General features: G+C 44.1%; 1 protein-coding gene across 1 annotated transcript in view; it reads left to right on the forward strand.

Moving 5' to 3' along the window:
* Nucleotides 1–20,391, forward strand: part of Gm5544 (predicted gene 5544) — a 36,846-nt gene extending 16,455 nt beyond the window's left edge. The window contains exon 2 of the mRNA NM_001033779.2: nucleotides 19,679–20,391. Within this exon, the coding sequence (NP_001028951.1) occupies nucleotides 19,788–20,159 (372 nt within the window). The 5' untranslated portion in view covers nucleotides 19,679–19,787 and the 3' untranslated portion in view covers nucleotides 20,160–20,391. The remainder of the gene's footprint in view (nucleotides 1–19,678) is intronic.
* The last annotated feature ends 555 nt before the right edge of the window (nucleotides 20,392–20,946 follow it).

Below are 20,946 nucleotides of genomic sequence, written 5' to 3' on the forward strand. Positions count from 1 at the left end.
TTTGTTAAGCCCACACATGCGGAGGGCAGGAAATGGATTCCTCAGGGGTGAGGTCGCTTTTCATGTGCAGCTTTTTTTTTTTTTTTTTTTTTTTTGTAAACCAATAACAAAGGCTAATCAGATACCAGTCAAGGGCATTAAGGCTGCCAGTAATCTCTACCACAGACCAAAGGATGCTGACTGGTCCCCAGGGTAGGTCTGCGATGCTCAGAAATACTCAGTCTTCCTTTTCTCTGGGACTATTTCCTACTTCCCTGATGTTCAGGAAAGCATTGCTTACCTTGATATTAGAGCCTTCTTCACCCTCGGGGGCTGCACTTTTGGGGTATTATCTGATTCGCCTAGAGACAGTGAGCTCCAAAGTAGGGCACCCCAAATGATGAGCTGAGGCACTAGGAGGGAATACGTGAAGGCGTGCTCCTATTTACTTTAAAATCTAACGTAGAGATTCAGCTTTATCAACACTAAAATAGCACAGCTGTGGGTATACAGAAAACCATTAGTAAGTGTGAGGTGGCTGGGGTGTGCACTCAGTCTTTGGGCTTTCTTGTTAACAGTGTTTGGAACTAACTCTTGGAAAGAAAGCTCCCGTGGGCAGGGCATATCTTGTTTTAACTGTATCCCCCACCCCTATCCCTGAATCCTTTGTTAGCACTAAATGATCGGTCCGATTAAAGGGATTTAACCCTTATGAGAACCCGATTGGCTCTGGTTTTCCCTTCCTTGTGCCATCCACCTGGCCTAAAGCTATGTCTTCTTCAGTAATTTGCTAAGACCTGACCAGGTAGTAAAGCTGTTTGCAAAGTATAAAGTGGATGTTGCCATGGAAAGGAAGATGGAAACACGTAAGATTCGTGCCCCCTAATCAGTAGTTAATGTAGGTGGGAAGGTAGAGGCATGGCAAAGGGAACTGCTGAAGGACTCATAGGTACGACAGGACACGTTGGGCACAGAGCTCCGCTGGGCTGCTGTGAGCTTAAGTACCTTCCAATGGCGCCACCCTCCAGCTCCCCCTCAGAGCTGCAGAAAGCAATGGAGTGAGTCAGGTTTTGGGAAAAAGAAAACTTAGCTCTGCTGCTGTCCTGGTTGGGTGATCTTGGGCAAGTCCCCAGCAATCCCCATCTTTTACCCCAAGAAAACTGTTGCCCTCCTACACATTAAGTGGGACTAGGTGGTTTTGGAGGAGTCTATGTGTTATAAAGCAGCCCCGAGTATTAGTGAAGCAATTGATGAAAGCAACTGACATTTTGAGTTTGTAATGAGGTTAGATGAGCTAAAAATATCATATTGTCCCCAAATCTTCCATGGTTCATGACTGTCCCTCCTCAGGCACTAGATGCCCGTGTGAGGTCTCTGGACCATCCAATAGTTAGAGAGGGGCATGTAGCCACTTCAATGTCTGTTAACACCATAATGCATGTCAAGGACAAGCAAGTAATGAAATAGTATGAAACAAAAACGTGTATAACCACACACACATATACATAGAAAAGATCTGAAAACAGCCCACTATATTCTTTAAAAAACCTTTAGATGTATGTATTTTATGTATATGGCTATTTGGCCTGCATGTATGGCTATGCACCACTTGCATATGTGGTGCCTGAGGAGGCTGGAATGGAATGGAATGGAATGGAATGGAATGGAATGGAATAGGAGCTTCCATGTGGGTGCTGGAAATCAAACCTGGGTTTTTGGAAAAGCAACAAGTGCTTTTAACCATGGTGTCATCTCTCTGGCCTCTTTAAATTCTACTGTGTTGTTTGTTTGCTTTTAATAAACTGTTCTAGGAATTAAAAATAAGTGTTTTTAAACTAAGCATTAAATATGTCATAATCTCTGTAATAAGGGGCACCAGAGTCTTCAGGAGGCAGCTCTCTCAGAAGCAAACCTCTGAATTCTGCACTGGAACCTTTGCTAAAGGCTGCCAAGACCCAGAGACTCTGTGCAGATCAGACCTAGATGGGAACACCTGCTCACATCATCTGAAAGTTTCGCTGAATTACCTCGGGTAACTGGGGTTTCCCCAGCACTTAATGAGTTTGGGTTTCTACACAAGGCTTTTGAACTAAATGATCTATAGGGACCTTTCTGTTCTAAAGTCTAATGGTTCTGAGTAACACCCTATGCAGAAGATCTGCATACAAAAGCAGACATGTCATATGGAGGCAAGGCAGTAGTTTCATACTTGCCCCAAAGAAAGTGAAAGTTGATGTAACTCCCCCTCCTCCTCCTCTCCTCCCCTCTCCTTCCACTGTTTAGTTAAACTTGTGACCTTCCACTTTAAAAGCTGAAAATCCAAATCTGTGTTTCCTAGCCTCCCTTGCAGCTATGAACAGGCATAGGGATCTGCCTTGGATTCTGGCTCAGGAACTGGGACCCACGGCTGCACTAATGGTGGCTCAAGTATCAGAGACCAGCAGCCAGCACTGCTCGTGGGCCCATGGGTTCTTGCAGCAACTGCCCCCCAGACTAACATGGACTTATTTTTTAAAAGAACATGGATTTATTGCCCCCCCTCACACATATCCCCAGACAGTGTTTCTCAGTGTAACAGCCCTGGCTGTCCTGTAATGCACTCTGTAGATCAGGCTGGCCTGGAACTTATAGAGATCTGCTTGCCTCTGCATTCAGAATGCTGGGACTAAAGGCATGTCCCACCATACCAGACTCAGACATGTTCTTTTTTTACAGTAGAAAATAGATAAAGAAAAGATATATGTTCCATTCCCTTTCTTCATTCCCCCATCCTCCTAGATCCTTTATTTAGAATGCATTCACCATAACTAGTTCTTAACAGCCTCCACAAGACTGTATTTCTTTATTCAGAATGTATACAACATCAATAGTTCTTACAGTCTCTACACAGACTGTATCTCTTTAGTCAGAATATATACTGCATTACTAGTTCTTACAGCCTCCACACGGACTGTATTTTTCCACTATGAATAGTCATTATACCTACTATAGGTTATGTAAGGATATTTTCTTACATATTCAGTGTAATTTAAGCATATTCTCCCCTTTCTCTCCCCTTTCTATTTCTACTTCCATGTCATATTTACATACACGATGTTACGAAACTACAAAAAATCTGGGAACCACTTATGGGAGAAAACATACTTGTTTTTCCAAGACTGATTCAATTCACTTAATGTGATTATTTCCAGTTGCTTTTTTTTTTCCTGGCAAGAGGCATAACTTTGTCCTTCATGGCTGAAGAAAAATTCTGTGTATACATTTATCAAATTTTCTTTATCTGTTTATTTCATCCCCTGTTGTTGGAGCCAAGGTTGACACTGAAACGTAGCTATCATGACTAGCACTGTGCAAACATTTCTACAGAATGTGTGAAGACATTGGGGCCCTCTGGGTATATATCCATGAGTGCTACAGCTAGTACGAAATCTAGACCTGTTTTCAGTTTCCTGACAAACTTCCATTGCTAGTTGGACCAGTTTGCACTCCCACCAGCGATACACAAGACTTCCCCTTTGTCCGTATCCTCACAACATCTGTTGTTATCTTGTTTTCTTAACTGTCACTGGGACTGGGATGAGATAGGCTCTTGTCGTGCATTCCTCTGATGGCTAGTGATGCTGCACACTTAGAAATGTTCACTGGCTGTTTCTATTTGATCCCTTGAGAGCGGTACATCCCTTGTGTTAGCCCATTTGTTGACAAAATTCTGTGATTTCTTCTCTGTGTTTCCTAGATATTAACCCTTTGTCAGACATAGAGCTAGAAAGCCTCTCTCCCATTCTTCAGGCTGACCCTTCATCTGATTAATCCTCTCCTTGGTTTTGAGGACATTTTAACTCAAGAGCTTCTGTTTAACAATTATTGGAATTGTTTCCTGAGCCACTAGAGGCCCAGTCGGAAAACTCCTGCCCATTCCATATTCTGGAATATTTTTGCATCTTTTTCCTCTAACGTTTTCAAAGTTTTGGGTCTTATTTTAGGTCACTCTATTCATTTGGACTTGATTGTCCTGTAGGGCTATGGGGATCTAGTTTGACTCTTCTTCATGTGGCTACCCAGGTTTCCCAGAGCCACATTGAAGAGGCTATGTTTTGTTGCAGGCACCTTTGTCAAAGCCACCCGGCTCTGTTCTGTCTCTTACAGTCTATTCCACTGATTAGTTAATTGTTGAGACCTTTCACTTCCTTGGTTAAATTTATGCCGATTAACTGTTTTGTTTCTGTTTGTTTGTTTTAGACAATTTTGAGTGGGGTTGTTTCCCTGAGTTCACTCTCTCCCTCCCTCCCTCCCTCCCTCCCTCTCTCCCTCCCTCCCTCCCTCTCTCTCTCTTTCTTTCTTTCTCTCCCTTTCTTCCTTTCTTTCTTCCTCGTTCACTCACTCACTTGCTTTCCTAAGACAGGCTCTCTTTAAGAAGGTCTTGGCTGACCTGGAACTCACAGAGATTCCCCTTGCTTTTCAATTCTGGGATTTAAAATGTCTGCCACCAACCAGGTGGGGCTACTGATTTTTGTATGTTTTTTTTTTTTTATGCTACTTAGATAAATGTGTTCATTGTTTTTGTTTTTTGTTTGTTTGTTTTTTGTTTTGGTGGGGGAGGGGGTAGAGGGTAGAGTCTTACGTGGTCTCTTATGTTTAGAATCATACCATCTACTAAAAGGGATATTTTTACTTCTCCCTTTCTTGTTTGTTTCTCTTCCGTTTTCTTGTCTTGTCTTATTGCTCTAGCCAAGACTTTAAGCACTATATTGAGTAAGAGTTGAAAAATCCAGGGACTGAGGAGATGGCTCAGCAGTTAAAAGCATTTGTTGCTCTCTCAAAGAAAGTTTTGTTCCCAGCACCACATGGTAGCTCACACCTGCCTATAACTCCAAAGTAACCCAACACCTTCCTTCGTCTTCCTGAGGTAACAGGATTCATGAGCAGATCACACATAGACATAGACACAGACACACACACAGAAACAGACACACACACAGACATAGACACACACACACACACAGAAACAGACACACACACAGACATAGACACAGACACACACACACAGAAACAGACACACACACACAGACATAGACACAGACACAGACACACACACACACAGAAACAGACACACACACACAGACATAGACACAGACACACACACACAGACACACACACACACACATAGACATAGACACACACACACAGAAACAGACACACACACACACACAGACATAGACACAGACACAGACACACACACACAGAAACAGACACACACACAGACATAGACAAGACACAGACACACACATACAGACATAGACACAGACACACACACACAGAAACAGACACACACACAGACATAGACACAGACACACAGACACACACAGACAGACATAGACACAGACACACAGACACACAGACATAGACAAGTTTCAAAACTTTAAAAAAGTAAATCTTAAAAAAAAGAGTAGAGAAAGCATACACCATGTTTTATTCTTGATTTTAGTAAAATACTGTGAATTTTTCTACCATGATATTGGCTATGCATTAGCCTGTTAGCTATACATGGCTAGAGTGTTGTCATGTTTTGTTGAGATATGCTCCTCTGCTCCTAGGATCTTCAGGACTTTTAATATAAAAGGATGTTGGATTTTGTCAAAAGCCTTTTAGAGTATTAAGATGATGATGTGATGTTTGTCCTTGAGTCCTGGCACTGCCCCAGAGATATTCTATGTGGACACAAGCATGTCTAAATTCTTAAGAAAAACAATACAAGTCGCCATGCGTTCACATAGTGTCATTTCATACATAGTTTCCCATAAGTTGTCTTTTAAAATTAGCTTGTCTTAATTGTGTAATCTAATGGGTTCCCTGTGACATTTTCAGATAAGAGTGTAAGCATCTTCATCAGATCATGTCTTTCTCTCAAACTTAACAATACACACTAGAAATAATTACACAAGTATAAAGTTGCCTTGTTCTTTTCAATGACTATTCATGTCTTTCGATGAGTGCAGTATAATTTATGCAGCCAATCTGCTACTATGAATGGTTGAGTTGCTTACACTTTGGGGACTACAAGTAAATGCTTCAAGGATTTCCTTGGAAGCAGGCCATGGTGTCCAGTGCAAACAAGTTCACAGGATAAATTTCTGATAGAGAAGTTGTTTTAGTCAAAGATTGTAATCTCAATAGTACCAAACTGCACTGCAGTTTTTGAGCCCACTGAAAATGTTTTAGAGGCTGGGCATGGTGGCTCATGCTTTTATTCTCAGCATTCAGGAGGCAGAGTCAGGCAGATCTCTGTGAGTTCAGAGTCAGCCTGCTCTACATAACCAGCGCTGGGACAGCCAGGGCTACATAACGAAGTCCTGTCTCGAAAACAAACCAAAAAGCAAGCAAAACATTTTAGACTTCTTTCTCATCATATCCTTACCTTATCACCTAGGTCACCAGATCTATGTAATTTGAGGTTTTTGTTTTTTTATTTAAATTATATTAGAAGCAGAACACTCTTTAATATTCAAGGGCAAATATTTTTAACTACATTTATGACTTGTATCACCAATTTTCTATTGGATTTTAACATGGTTTAAGTTACTTTATAAGAAAGCCATATTTCATTCCATTTTATTTCATGCCAAGATACTTCCTAACTTTTTTTTTTTTTTTTGTCATTTAGCCTTGTTTGCTTTATTCAATTTTTCTTCTTTGCCTTGCCAAAAACTCTTTTAATGCACTTTGGCTCACTGCTCTCTATTAGCTTAAGAGGGTTTTTAGTTGAGAAACCTCGCATTTCTAACACTGAAGTTGCAGTTACAAAACAACCAACACTTGATACTTCTGGTTAAGAACAGCAGATTCAACAAGTGCACTGTGTTCTACTTCTTCCCAGACCTCAAGCAAGACTTAATAGTTTGATTAAGCATGACACTCGGAAGGTATTAAAGCCAAGAAAAAGAAAGAAAAGAAAAGGAAGAGAACAAAAGGCACAGAACAAAAAAGTGTCCTCCTTCCTTTCCATCCATATCTAAGCACTGTGACTAGTTTCTCCAGTATTGTTTCCAGGATCTCTTTATGCACATTTAAGCAAATAAGTAAATAGGTACCAGTGCTTTATAGGAAAAGACTACAAAGACAAACTACATGTAAAGGAAAACAACACAATGTGTTTGTTTGTTTATTGTGTGTGTGTGTTGGCTTTGTTTCATTTGGATTGGTTTGTTTCTGTTGCTTGTCTTAGTTGCTGTTCTATTGCTGTGAAGATACACCATGAGCAAGGTTACTGTTAAAGAAGAAAGCATTTAACTGTGGACTTAAAATTTCAGAGGGTTAGTAGATGATCATCATGGTGGGGAGCAGCAGGCAAGGTGCTGGAGCAGTAACTGAGAGCTTTATATCTTGATCAGCAGGCATCTGGTAGAAAGGAAAGAGAGACTGGGCTTGATGTGAGCGTTTGAAACCTCAAAGACCACCTCCAGTGACACACCTCCTCCAACAAAGCCACGCCTCCTAGTCCTTCCCAAACAATTTCACTTACTGCAACCAAGCACTCAAACATATGAGCTGGTGGGGGCCATTCTCGTTCAAACCACCATACCCAGATTGGCGTTGTAACTCTCCTGCCTCTGTCTTTGGAGTGCCAGGATTACAGGTGTTTATTACCACTTCAGTACAAGATCATTTTTCTAAAAAGATGTATTTATTTTATGTACATGTGTATACTATTGCTGTCTTCAGACACACCAGAAGAGGGCATCAGAACCCATCCTCGATGGTTGGGAGCCACCTTGTGGTTGCTGTGAATTGAACTCAGGACCTCTGAAAGAGCAGTCAGTGCTTAACCGTTGAGCCATCTCTCCAACCCAGCAAGATTATTTTTAAAGCTAGACAAAGATACATGGCAGTAACTGGATCAAGAGACCTGAGCAAGTTGAATTCTATATCTGTGTCTGAGGATATTAAAGTAGCACACTTTACCTTTCATAACCCCCAGATGCTAGACAGTTTATGGACCAGGTGCTGGGGAATATAGATGAGGTTATAGCCAAAGCAAGATGAACTGGAAGTTACTGCAGGAAGCAATGAGACGGCAGAACTGCCTCCCCCAGCTGTTGCCTGGTGGCGGACTGAGCCTTCCATGCTCCAGTGACTAGAAGTTTTTCTTCCGGCAGAAGAGCAAAAGATAGGAAAAGCAAGCCTGGCTATATGGAGGGGTAAGTCCCTGAAAATGCTGACAAGAAACTACCCAAAAATCACTCTGAGGTGCATCTTAGTTACTTTCCTATTGCAGCTTATAAAAGAAAACCTTTAATTTGGGACTTACGGTTTCAGAGGGTGTGTCCATTATCATCATGGCTGGGAGCATGGCAGCAACATACACCCATTATACCAGAGCAGTAACTGAGAGCTCATATCTTGAAATATAATCATGAGACAGTGGGAGTGGTGTGTGGGAAGCTTCAAAGTATGCTCCCAGTGAAACACTTCCTGTGATAAGGCCACACCCCCTGATCCTTACAAAACAGTTCTACAAACTGGGGACCAGGTATTCAAATAGATGAGTCTATGGGGGCATTCTCATTCAAACTACCACAGCCACTGAATGGAGACCTTGCCTTCTACCTTCTTCCTTACAACCCTGTTGTAGCACTAAACACACAGATGGCCATCCCACAGTTAGCAAAACTTCCTCGGGGGCTCCTAGAGAAAAGAATACCCTAAAGATAAAATGGAAACAGTGGCATGTTTATCAAAGAAAACCAAGTTACTGATATCCTTAGAAAGATATATACATATACACAAACTAAGAACACAATGTTTGTTGTTAGGTTTCTTCTAATGAACTTTTTAGAGAACAACAACAAAAACAAAAACAAAACAAAACAAAAACAAAACCGAAGATTTTAGAAATGAAAATGTAGCAGCAGAAACAAGGCTCATATCTGGAAAGTAAGCAAGGCAGAAGGATTAGAGACAGACAATAGAGCAAACGTGATTCATTTTGGAGGCGACCTCAGACCTCAGTGGGTATCTATCAGGGGTGAAGTGAGACCAGGAAGCCACTGGGTCTGACTAGGGCAGGGACTGTCTTCTGAGTTGTGGCTTCACTGGAAACCCTGGTGAGGACTATGCAGAAAGTATACCTTAGGTCTTAGAGGATGAATCAGTGGGTAAAGTTTCTGTGGTGTAAGAGTCAGGATCTGAGTTCAGGTCACCAGCGCTGTGGTGACAGTGCCTCCCCTAGCCCCAGTCCTGGAGGGGAGAGAGAGGGCAGACAGATCCCAGGGGCTTGCTGGCCAGCAGGTTTAGCTCTAACAAGGAGCTCCAGATTCAGTGAGAGTTCTTGTCTCTGAAAGGGAAGGTGGAAAGCAGGAGAGATAGACACCTGACTTCTGTCTTTGGCTCTACAAATGCACACAAGGTTAAGTACATTGCCACCACCACCTGTACTGCCTCATCATCTGCAAGATACAAAGACACAGACACACACAGACACACACAGACACGGACCCACACATAGACACACACAGACATAGACACACACACAAAGACACACACACACAGGCACAGACATAAACACAGACACACACAGGCACAGACACACACACAAACACACACACAGGCACAAACACACACACACACAGAGACACACACACAGACACACACACAGAGACACACACAATCTACTTCAAAGTTATCACCTTCAGGGCTGAGGAAGGTATTTATTTCACCTCTGGTCACTAGGTAAGGGTTGCTCTGGGGAAGAGGGCATTCATTTTGCAACACTTCCTGAATGAATCTTCAGTGGCTAGGGGAAAGGGCCAGACAAAAAGACAGATGAGCTGGGAATTTAGAAGACACTGACATGGTAATTGCCAAGTGAACAAGGGCAGGGCACGCAGGTCAGTGTCTCCTTCCGCCCTCTGCTTTCTCACTCACTGGAGGATGTGCTCCCAGCCAAACAATGGAGTAAATCCAGAAAGAGGAGGAGGCCAAGAAGGAAATCCCCAGGATGCTGTAAAGAGATATCCCAGCTTGATAGCGGCCAGCAGGCCTGGTGATCAATGAGTATGAATGCCAGTGGATCGGAAGGCTCTCGATCAAGAGCGGCTCTTTCTAACTGACAGAAGGCCAAAACGTTGTCAGTGACATATACATATAAACACGAGGCATGTGGAAAATGAGACAATCGATGCCAGAGAGAGCAAAACGTGATTGAGGAGAGGAGATGGAATCAGAATGTATTCATAACATAGGTGCAAACACTGCTTCCTCCTCCTCCTCCTCCTCCTCCTCCTCCTCCTCCTCCTCCTCCTCCTCCTCCTCCTCTTCTTCTTCTTCTTCTTCTTCTTCTTCTTCTTCTTCTTCTTCTTCTTCCCCCATGGTGATGTAAATACTCAGTTTTAGGCTAGAATAATGCAGGTGTATAAGGCCAGGAAACACATGTGTCATGGATTATGAGTTGGGGTGAAAGTTAAATCCCCACCTTCTGCAGTGAAAGTCAATAGAGAAGAAGACTGAGAAGGAGCTATTTCGAGGTATGCTAATTACAACAAGCAGAGTTAGTTAGAGAAGTCCCTGAAAGAGCACTTCTCTTAGAGGGGGTAATTTTTTTTTTTTGGTGAGGGAGAGTAATACAGAACAACTGTTTTGTTTTTTTAATTGCACATGCTAAACTTTGATATAAATGATCAACCTGTCTCTTCTTCATGAGAAAAGGAGAAGGTGGGAGGGAAACACTGTTCTCAGCTAGTAAGGACAGCAGATGGGTAAATGAAGCTCTCCTGTTCCATGCAAGCTGGTGTCTTTTGTCTTCTGTTGGGGCAGAAGAAAATGTATTAGCAACTGAGAAATTTGGACTTTAAGGTCTTTAAAAGACCTGTTAATGCAAAACTGATCTGGAGTCAGGGCTTGCAGATTTGACTTATAGTCGTCATTTTAAATCATGTGGACATATCTTGTACAGTCTTGGAACTAATGTATATATGGCTGAACTTGCTTCGTTTAGATCCTTGGTCCTCTTGAGACAACAGAATCTGCCAGTTTCTTTCTTTATATTTGCTTATTCATTTGTTGTATGTGTGGTGAAGGAACATGCAGAGGTCAGAGGAGAGCTCGCAGGAGGCACACTTCCCCCTCTACCACGTGGACTTCCATGATGGACTGCTGGCTCTCCATCTGACTGCTGGTTTGGTAGCAAGCACCCTTGCCTGCTGGCCCAGGTTCTCCCTACCACCTTCTCCTTGTAGGTAAAGTCCCCCGGAAGTGAAGCCTCTGGAAGGCAGATTAATTCTACTTTCTCTTACTTAACCTTCCAGGCATCAGATTCTTCCTACATTAGAACGATGATGCTCACAACTTCCAATTAAAGATAAAATTCAAGAAGCTATTTTAGTAGTGCCCCCTCTTTTTCTTTTGTTTCCCAGGACAGTGGTCCCAGCTTCCTTCCCTTTCTTCCCTCGCTGAGTACTGCTTCTGAGAATCGTGAGTGTGCCCCCCCCCCCCCCCCCCCGCTGTTGCTCTGAGCTTGCTGCTGTTTCAGAACTGTCAAGGGACCACTTGACCCACTGGCCTTCGATGCCTGTGACACCAGCCCTGGGGAAGCTGAGCAGGGGGATTGTGAGTTCTCAGCCAGCATGGGAGGTAAAGAGAAAGGGGTGGGGTAGTCATCTTTCTGAATGACTGGAATCTCCTAAGTCCCCATCTTTGTCAACTTCCCTCAGCCTCTCCACCACTCATCTCTCTCCTTCCCCCATGCCTGGCACCCATCTTCCACTTCACTCTTCTGCCTTTCCTTCCTGTCTTATTCTTGTTTGGCTGACTCTTTCTCTCTCGTTCTTTAAAGGACAAGTGCCCACAGAGTCCCTGACCCCCACCCATCTCCTGGTGTCTCCAGCACCATGCAGTGTTCCCTTGCTCACTACACTACTCTCTAGTGACCGTGATGTTTCAGTTCCTGTGCATGCTAAACTCTGCATTGCCTTAGGACCTGTTCCCTTTACCTGGATCAGTTCCCCTGCCACACACACACTGCCCCCTCAAAAGCCCCCCATCTGGCTGCCCACCCCCAGCTCCACTTTCGGGTCTCAGCTTTGAGTCACTTCCTCAGAGTGGCTCTCACTAAGTCCTTTATTTTCCTCCCAGTTCCCTACTGTTCCGTTCTCTCCTTTCCTCTTTAAGGCTTTTTTTTCCCTTTATTTATGTGGTTTAAAGTGATAAAATTATTTGTTATGTGAATATCTGCCTTTCTTTTCAAAGAATGCATTACATGAGGTTGAGGACCTGTTAGCTGTATTTAACATCATATTGGATGCACCTAACAGGCCTTGAAACTGTAGGTAAAAGATATTTCTTGAATAATCAAAATGCAAAGTACCTTTCTCACACCAGGCACTTGTGGATCACCCACTGCCTTATACACAATTTCTGCATGAGGAAACAGAATCTCATAGAGACTAAGAAACAGGCCAAGATCTCACAGAAAATGAGTATGAGCGCCTACCAAGCCTTGGAAGGCTATGGAGGAATCTTTTTTTTTTTAATTAGGTATTTTCCTCATTTACATTTTCAATGCTATCCCAAAGGTCCCCCATACCCACCCACCCCCAATCCCCTACCCCTCCACTCCCCCTTTTTTGGCCCTGGCGTTCCCCTGTACTGGGGCATATAAAGTTTGCAAGTCCAATGGGCCTCTCTTTGCAGTGATGGCCAACTAGGCCATCTTTTGATACATATGCAGCTAAAGACAAGAGCTCCCGGGTACTGGTTAGTTCATATTGTTGTTCCACCTATAGGGTTGCAGTTCCTATGGAGGAATCTTAACTACACATCTCTGACAAAAGGCAGCCAGAAAGACTATGTATGAATTAAGTAATTCCAGCTCTAGGGCCTCTGCAGACACCCATACCGTGGAGCTGTGCAGGATTGCTGACGGCTGACAGACCCATCATTGACCCCAGAATGCCCCTTACAGCCCCATGTTTTGGGCTTGGACCCAGCTTGGGACCCTATTTTGTCATTTGTGGAACCTTTAGGAGAAGGGTCCTGGCTGCTGTCAATCGGTCACTAGGGACAGCCCCCTCTCAAGGTCATCCCTGGGAAGATGGAGTAGTCTGTAAAGTGTCTGACATGCAAACATGAGAGCCAGAGTTTGGGTCCCCAAACCCACATTAAAAATAAGAGTTTTAATCCTCAGCATCCACTAGATAAAAGCATGCCCAGAGGCTGAACGGAGAGAGGCAGGTCCCTGAAGCTCATTGACTGGGTAGCCTAACCTAAATGAATGAGCTTCAGATTGGGGGTGGGGAATCTCCATATCAAAAAGTAAAGTCAACATCAGGGAAGACACCCAATGCCCTACATACATACAGACATGTACACCTGCATGAACATGTGCACACACGTGTACATGTACCCCTCTCTCTCTCTCTTACACACACACACACACACACACACACACCCTTAGCCCCATCCCTCCCTCCTCTCTGCTTCCTAGTCCACTTGACTTAAGGACCCTCTGCCTCTCACTCCCAATGCCCCAAGCGGGGATGGTTCCACTGCTGTGCCTTTCCCCGTCAGAGGATGCTAGTCCTCTGAGACTACAAGACGCACTAAACATTTCCTCCAGAAACTTGTTTTTTTTGTTGTTGTTATTTGCTTGTTTTTCCAGCTGTTTTGGCCACTGCAAAAGTAATTAATACAAATTAATTAATACACTCGGTCCCAGAAAACCAGGCTGAGGGGGAGAAACAGGAAGAGCGGGGATTCTATTCAGGGGAGTGAAACCACTCTAAGATCCTAAAGCTGGCCATACGTCATTAGACATCTGTCCAGACCCACGTTCCGTACAGCATGGAAAGCTAACCTCAAGGCACACTCTCTGTTCTTTACAGACCCTCCTCTGCTTGGGGGTGCTGGGGGGCATGGGTCCTACTGTGACTCTTTATGCCTTCTGGTCAACTTTCCTGTGAACTTAAAACTCCACTGAAAAATGAAATCTTTATTTATTTTTCTTTAAAAAGGCTCAGATCTGAGATTTAAAAATGTATTTGCCTCTCTCTCTCTCTCTCTCTCTCTCTCTCTCTCTCTCTTCTTTTCTTTTTTTAAAACAAGACCTCCCTATATTGCCCTGGCTATCCTGGGAAACTCACTATGTAGACTAGGCTGGCCTCAAATTCACAAAACCCCATCTGCCTCTGCCTCCTCCAGATTAAAGGTGTGGCTACCATACGCAGTGCATGACTCTTAGTGTTACTGCAGTATAGTGCCTCTCAGTTGATAAATTCAATGCGCTCGGCTTCCAAATTGTGAGTGGCCACAAGCATTTCCTCTTAATTTCCATGGTTTCTCTGTAGCTCTCTCCAGCATTCATCCTGCAAGCGGTCCAGGCTTGATAATGGCATTCGGCTGAGGAACTGGGGTCCCAGAGAGACTGAGCTCCTCTCATAACTTCCCCTGGAGCAGGTTTCTAAAGAGCCCTTTCATGTGTGTGTGGGGGGGGGGGAGGAAAGTGTGTGTGTGTGTTGTGTTGTAAAGTTGGCCTGCTCCTCTCTCTCTCTCTCTCTCTCTCCCTCCCTCTCTCTAAGCCTGTGGGGCTCCCCCTCACCATCACATAGCTCCTTACTCAGGCCTCTTCCTCTCTTCCTCTCACATGCACACAATAGTCTTGTGAGCAAAAAGCGGAAAGATGCAATAGAGCCCAGAGCCGCATTTTGGTCCCTCCTCACAACCCAATCCGCACGGAGAAGTCCACACTCCCAAGTGCCTCGGAATGCTACTGCGACCCCAGTAGCTATGGTTACTGCAGTTAAGGTGAGAGCAGAGTGAAGGAGATCCCTGCCCGTTATTAATATTGTCTTATAATGAGACTGTGCCATGGAGACGAGGACTTGTGAGTAGGGAGAGCACCGTGGTGACAGAGGCAGAGAACAAGGCCACACAGCAGAAGCCAGGAACCCCACAGACCCCCAAAGAGAGTTGCAGCAGCTTGATCTCAGAGCCTGTGTGTTGTCTCTCCTCCTCAGCTGTGATGCCTCCCTGAGACTGCATAGGGAACTAAAGGCAAGAATATGATCCCAAATGGCAAAGGAAAGGAACCTCACCTTATGGAGCGCGGCAAGAGAGAGGATGACAGAGGAATTCAATTGGAGCTAAAGATACAACTCAGTGCTTGCCCAGCATGCACAAGATGGTCTGTTCCCACCCCAGCAGAAAGATAAACAACCTCCCAAACTACCTCAAACGAAAGCCAAAGAAAAGATTAATAATGAGTTGTTGTTTTTTAAATTCGTTCATTAATTCATTATTGAGATTAGGTCTCACACAGTCGTCCAAGCTAACCTGGAACACACCATACAACCCTAGCTGGCCTCAAACTTGAATTGACCATTCTACCTCCATCTCTCAAGTGATAGGATTACAGGCCAGAGCTGCCATTCCTGGTTTTTGCAGCTAGCCTTTTGAGAAGGTGGATAATATGCAGTTTTACCTTGTTCTTTGCTTGGCATGTTTGGTTTATCCCATCCTATTACACCCATATGAGCATATTATTTCACTAACAGCAATCCTCACCTGTCACTGAAGAACAGCTGCAAAGATGAAAGCGCCTGGCGAGTCTAGTAGGTCAGCTGGTTTCCCCGTGGGGGGGTGGGGGGGGGGTGGGGGCAGAACAACTCCAAGGAAGCACTGCTGGATACAGTCGCCTGCATCCTCTCTCCATCTTTCAGCTTTCCAGGGGCTGCAGGCCAGTGTGCGGATGCTGTCCGGGGCTGGCAGTATGTTAAGCTGGTTGTGCAGACACAGCCCAGGAGGAGAGCTGGTGTGGTGTGTTGGCTTTGGAAAGTCAACAAAGGAAAGTAAGAAACTCTGTTGCCAGTTTAAGCAGAGGAAGGTTGTCTGGATAAGGACAGTGTAACACATCTGCGAAGTGGGGTTGGGGTGGGGCAGCTGAGAAGGAAAGAGGGGCCAAGATAAAGTAGGAATTCTAGCCAGGAATGCAAGCAGCCCCTTCCTCATTTCACTCTGGAGAAGCTCTGGGAAGTGCAGTAAACCCCATAACTTACTATCCTTTTCCACAGCCGAGGGAAATTGCTCTTTCCCAAGGGTGGGGGTTGTGTCTACGGTGAGCCGTGGTGAGCCGCTCTTCTCTGAGGTCTGTTGAGGAAGATGTTACCAAAATGTGTAGCCTAGCCTCTAGTTCATCTCATCAGGAGAAAAACCGTCTGGACCCTCCTGCTTATTTGTGGGTTGTTTTGCCCCACCCCCTCTACACAGCCCTATTTCTCTCTAGCTTCACTCTAAGGAAAAGTTAAGTCCCCACAAGACTCATTCACAGACCCAATGCTTTATGGAAGTCCCCAATGTCTTTCTCCCATTCAGTGTCTCCTTCCTTCCTCAAGATAACGTGGGAGCTTTGGGTATATCACTAGTCAGCCAATAGCAAAGACTGGTCTCTTACAAAGAGAGGAGCTCTCTTACAAAGAAGCTCTGGCATATGGTTGCAGAGGCTCAAGTCTGAGGGTCCACCTGGTGATGCCAGAGGCCCAGGTTAATACAGGTCATCACTTGGGAAGAAACAAGAGTACATGTGTTTGTGTCTGGCAGCTCTCCCCTTTTTTATTTTATTTTATTTTATTTTATTTTATTTTTTTATTTATTGATTGATTTATTTGGTTTTTTTCGAGACAGGGTTTCTCTGTACAGCCCTGGCTGTCCTGGAACTCACTTTGTAGACCAGGTTGGCCTCGAACCCAGATATCTGACTGCCTCTGCCTCCCAAGTGCTGGGATTAAAGGCATGTGCCACCACCGTCCGGCCCTCTTTTTTTTTATTACAAAATATTTTTAAAGATTATTTTTAACTATACAGATGGGGGTGCATGAGTGCAGGCACCCACAGAGGCATCAGGCAGTTGTGAGCCAGGGAACCTAACGCCTGTCCTCTGTAAGGGCAATGTGCAGTTTAATGACTGAGCCATCTCTCCAGCCCCTTCTCTTCCTTTCATAAAGTCACCAAGAGTCAGCCCTGGCGGCTCTATCTGTCTAATTTTAATCCTCCCCAAAAGTCCCACCTCTAAAGTCCATAGTGGGATTAAGTTTCTTCAGCCTTAATACATCACAACGGGGTTTAATTTCAACACACGGAGCTTGGGAGAGACTGGAGCCAAATGCAAGCCGCAGCAACAGGAAGCATTTATAACGTTAAGTAAGCAAAAGAACAGGGCACAAAAACCTGTGTGCAGATTATCGTTCTCATTGTGTAAAAGTCAGTAAATGAACAAAAATTTATGAACCTGTAAGGAAAATGAGATTAGAGGAAATAAAATAATGAGCTGGTAAGATGAAAGAATTGTGGGGTTTTGTTTTTTTGTCTAAGATTTATTTATTTATTTTATGTGCACACACTGTGGTTCTCTTCAGACACACCAGAAGAGGGCATCAGATCCTATTACAGATGGTTGTGAGCCACCATGAGGTTGCTGGGATTTGAACTCAGGACCTCTGGAAGAGCAGTCAGTGCTCTTAACAGCTGAGCCTTCTCTCCACCCCCTCCCTTTTTTTTTTTTTTATTCTTCATGCTCTTTTTTTTGGGGGGGGGGGTTTCAAGACAGGGTTTCTTTGTATAATCCTGGCTGTCCTGGAACTCACTTTGTAGACCAGGCTGGCCTCGAACTCAGAAATCCGCCTGCCTTTTGCCTCCCGAGTGCTGGGATTAAAGGTGTGTGCCACCACTGCCCGGCTCTTCATGTTCTTAATGTTTTTTATTTAAATAATTTTGAGGGATTTTGCTTGTTTTGGTTTTGTTTTTTAAAAAGGAGGTCTTACTATGTAGCCCAGGGTTGGCTTCAAACTCATACTCTTCCTGCCTGGGCTTCATGAGTTTACAGATGTGAGATCACAAGCGTTGCACTACTATACCTGAATAGCTCCCTTAGAAAATTAATGTAATAAAACATTCTCTTGTAATTTAGGAAGAGACTTGTTACAATGGGGTCAGGACAAAATTAGTAATAACAACTGCTGAAAGGAACAGAGTGGAGAAGCCTGTTGTTGATAAGGTGATGTGGATGTGAACTTGTGAATCATTCTGCTTGTGTGTGAGCTGATGTTGAGATCTGATCCACGAACCCTTAGGGAAGGCACAAAGCCACTCCTCACCCTCGCCATTCACAAAAGGGAGGGAGGAAGACTTCAGACATGGTAGGCAGTCATGAGCTGGTAGAGGTACTAAGTTTGGGGGCTTCTAGCATGCTTCAAGGATGGAGCACTGCAACTGTGTTACCATTTATTTTTAGAAGTTCTGTCCTCGGGAGGCGGGCATACTGTTCACCTCTCACTGAATTAGCTGTGTTCCACGCAGCCTTTGGACATCTTTCTGCTGTAGCAGCAATCGGATCAAAGCACGTGTCAGAAAGAGAAGTGAAAAACACCAGATGTGAGCGAAACCACAGGGGGAGTTTTCAGCCAGGCGGTGTACACCGGATGACCCCGTTTGGAATGTGGCCCAGGACCGGGATAGACAGACCAGCAAAGGATGAGACAGGACACACAGCCGTTATTGATCCCGATTGGAGCCAAATGTGGTTAACTTGGTCTATGACCTTGCTCAAGTCATTGACCTCTACATGACTTTCACCATCTGGGCAACACATGGGCTGCTCATTTCCTTTCAGGAAAAACTCATGGCAACCATGTTAGTCACAAGAAGTAAGAAGGAAGCAGGACCTGGTGACCCGGTGGGTGGTGACATATTATACCCGAGCACATGAATACCACAATATGGACGTGTAGGTATGAATTTTATGAGAAAAGTGTGTATGAAAATACAGGATTAAAGACCGTGCCTCATTAGTTCAAAAGTAAATAATCTTAATATTGACAATCGAAGGGTGTAACAGGACTTTTTGTTTTTTAGTCTTTCTTTGCCTAAGGTGCTTCAGAAATCCAAGGGTCAGACTAAAGCCCTAGCCTGGCACATATTTAGGGAAGTAAATGTTAGTAGAGAATGGAGCTTACTCCAAATTCTTACTCTTTGCCACTTAGATGCTGTGTGCCCTTGCAGAAGTGATAGTTGTGAATGTCAGGTTCCTACTCTACTATACGAGGCCAATACTAAGATATACCTCATGGGCTTGTGAAGGCTGAATAAAGTAATAAACCAAAAGAGAGGAGGAGAATGCTGGGTATGCGTTTGTTATTATTATCCAATAAGAATAAAGCTCTGCTTTAAAAAAAAAAAAAAAACAACTTTTTTTTTTCTAAATCTTGGGGAGTTGAACCTTGGACCTCATGCATGTTCACTAAGTACCATAATGGAGGCCTGCTCTTTTCTGAGGGGACATGAAGAAGCAGTAGATCTGAGGTAGAGAGAAGGTGTGGGGAGGGGGGTTTTGAGAGGAGGGGGAGAGGGGAGGCTTCTGCTCTTGGGATGTATTACATGAGAGAAGAAGAACAACGACAGAAGAATCTTTCCTATCTTACTCATCTGTGCAGAACACTGGTCCCTCTAGACTTTAAACTAAGCTTTAGTCACTAGGCATCAAAGTCATTTTGTTCATCTATTCCTGTCTCAGCTCCTCTGAGTCAGGTTGATGCCACAGCAGAAGTCTCTGAAGCATCCGTGAGTCCTCTGCCCTTTCACCCATGAGCCTCTGATGTATCAGGATGCCCTGTCACCACTAAGGCTTAAAAAGTCTGATTTTTTTCTCTCTCTTTAATAGGATAGCTCACAGCCAAGACCTCAGGGAGACACATGAGGAATGAGGAAGAGGAATCCTGATCCAGAGATGAATTACTGCCTCCTCCAACCCTTCAAGGTGGCAGAAGGCTATGGTACCAAGTCCAGGAGCCAACGTGCTGGAATTCATCTTGGGTCTCCTACTGAGGAAATGGCTCTACATAAGAATATGGGAGAGGAAAACCCAAAGTGGGCCCATGAGAAACTCGATAGTTAAGCTTCAGGCCTGTTGGGGAATGATGGACAGACCTTTCAGAGCTTCTGAAAGTTGGGGATCACATTTCCTAAAGATACAACAGGAAATTGATTCCAAACAGCAGAAAGAAGTACAGGGAATCATGGAATTGGCCTGGTCTAGCTGTCTTGAGAGGTGTGGGTCGTGGAGTTTTCAGGTTAGGGTCTGTGGCTTCTGGGGCACTATGTGCCTTTCAATTCCTGAGAAACTGAGTCACTCCCTCGGGTAGTGAAACATTCATGCCAACTGTATTCTCTGTATCCCAAAGAAATCAGTGAAGCATATAAGAAGGCTGGACAATTAGTCTTAGACATTAATCTTGTGTGCAATCATTGTATCCTGGCAGTTATAATTCTATTCTTCTTTGTAGCTGCCATTATATTCTGTATCTGATAAGGGTATAAAAAGTCTGATTGCTTGCAATAAACTTGTCTCAACCTTAGGTTTTCGGAGACCCCTTCAACCTGAGCCTGATTTTCATTCCCACTGACCATTTCAGGAGACCCTGGTTTGGTAAATAAGCCCTTTCCAAGTGTACTCTTTAAAAATATACTTATTTATTTTTAATTGTGTGCACATGTGTATATGTATATGCATGCGTGACTGCAGGTATGCTTGGAGTTCAGAAGAGCACATCAGATCCTCCTGTAGCTAGAGTTATAGGCAGTTGTGACCTCCCTGATGTGGGTGCTAGAAACTGATCCTGGGACTTCTGCAAGATCAGTAGACACTCTTGATCAATGAACCATCTCTAGCCCCACAGACACTCTTGACTTCCACCCCTGCCGTACATGGTTATGTGAATCAGGGGAAGAAAGGCAATGTTTCATTGCCAAGTCAGTAGCTTGTAACCCCTGGGGCCTGTGTTGCTTCTATGCTCTGATCCTGTGTGGATTAGAATCTATAAAGTATATCTATCTTAGTCACTGTTCTATTGCTGTGAAGAGGCACCATGACCAAGGCAACTCATAAAAGAAAGCTTTTGATTCAGGGCTTGCTTACAGTTTCAGAGGCTT

This window comes from Mus musculus, chromosome 3 (assembly GCF_000001635.26).
Source record: "Mus musculus strain C57BL/6J chromosome 3, GRCm38.p6 C57BL/6J".
NCBI lineage: Eukaryota > Metazoa > Chordata > Mammalia > Rodentia > Muridae > Mus > Mus musculus.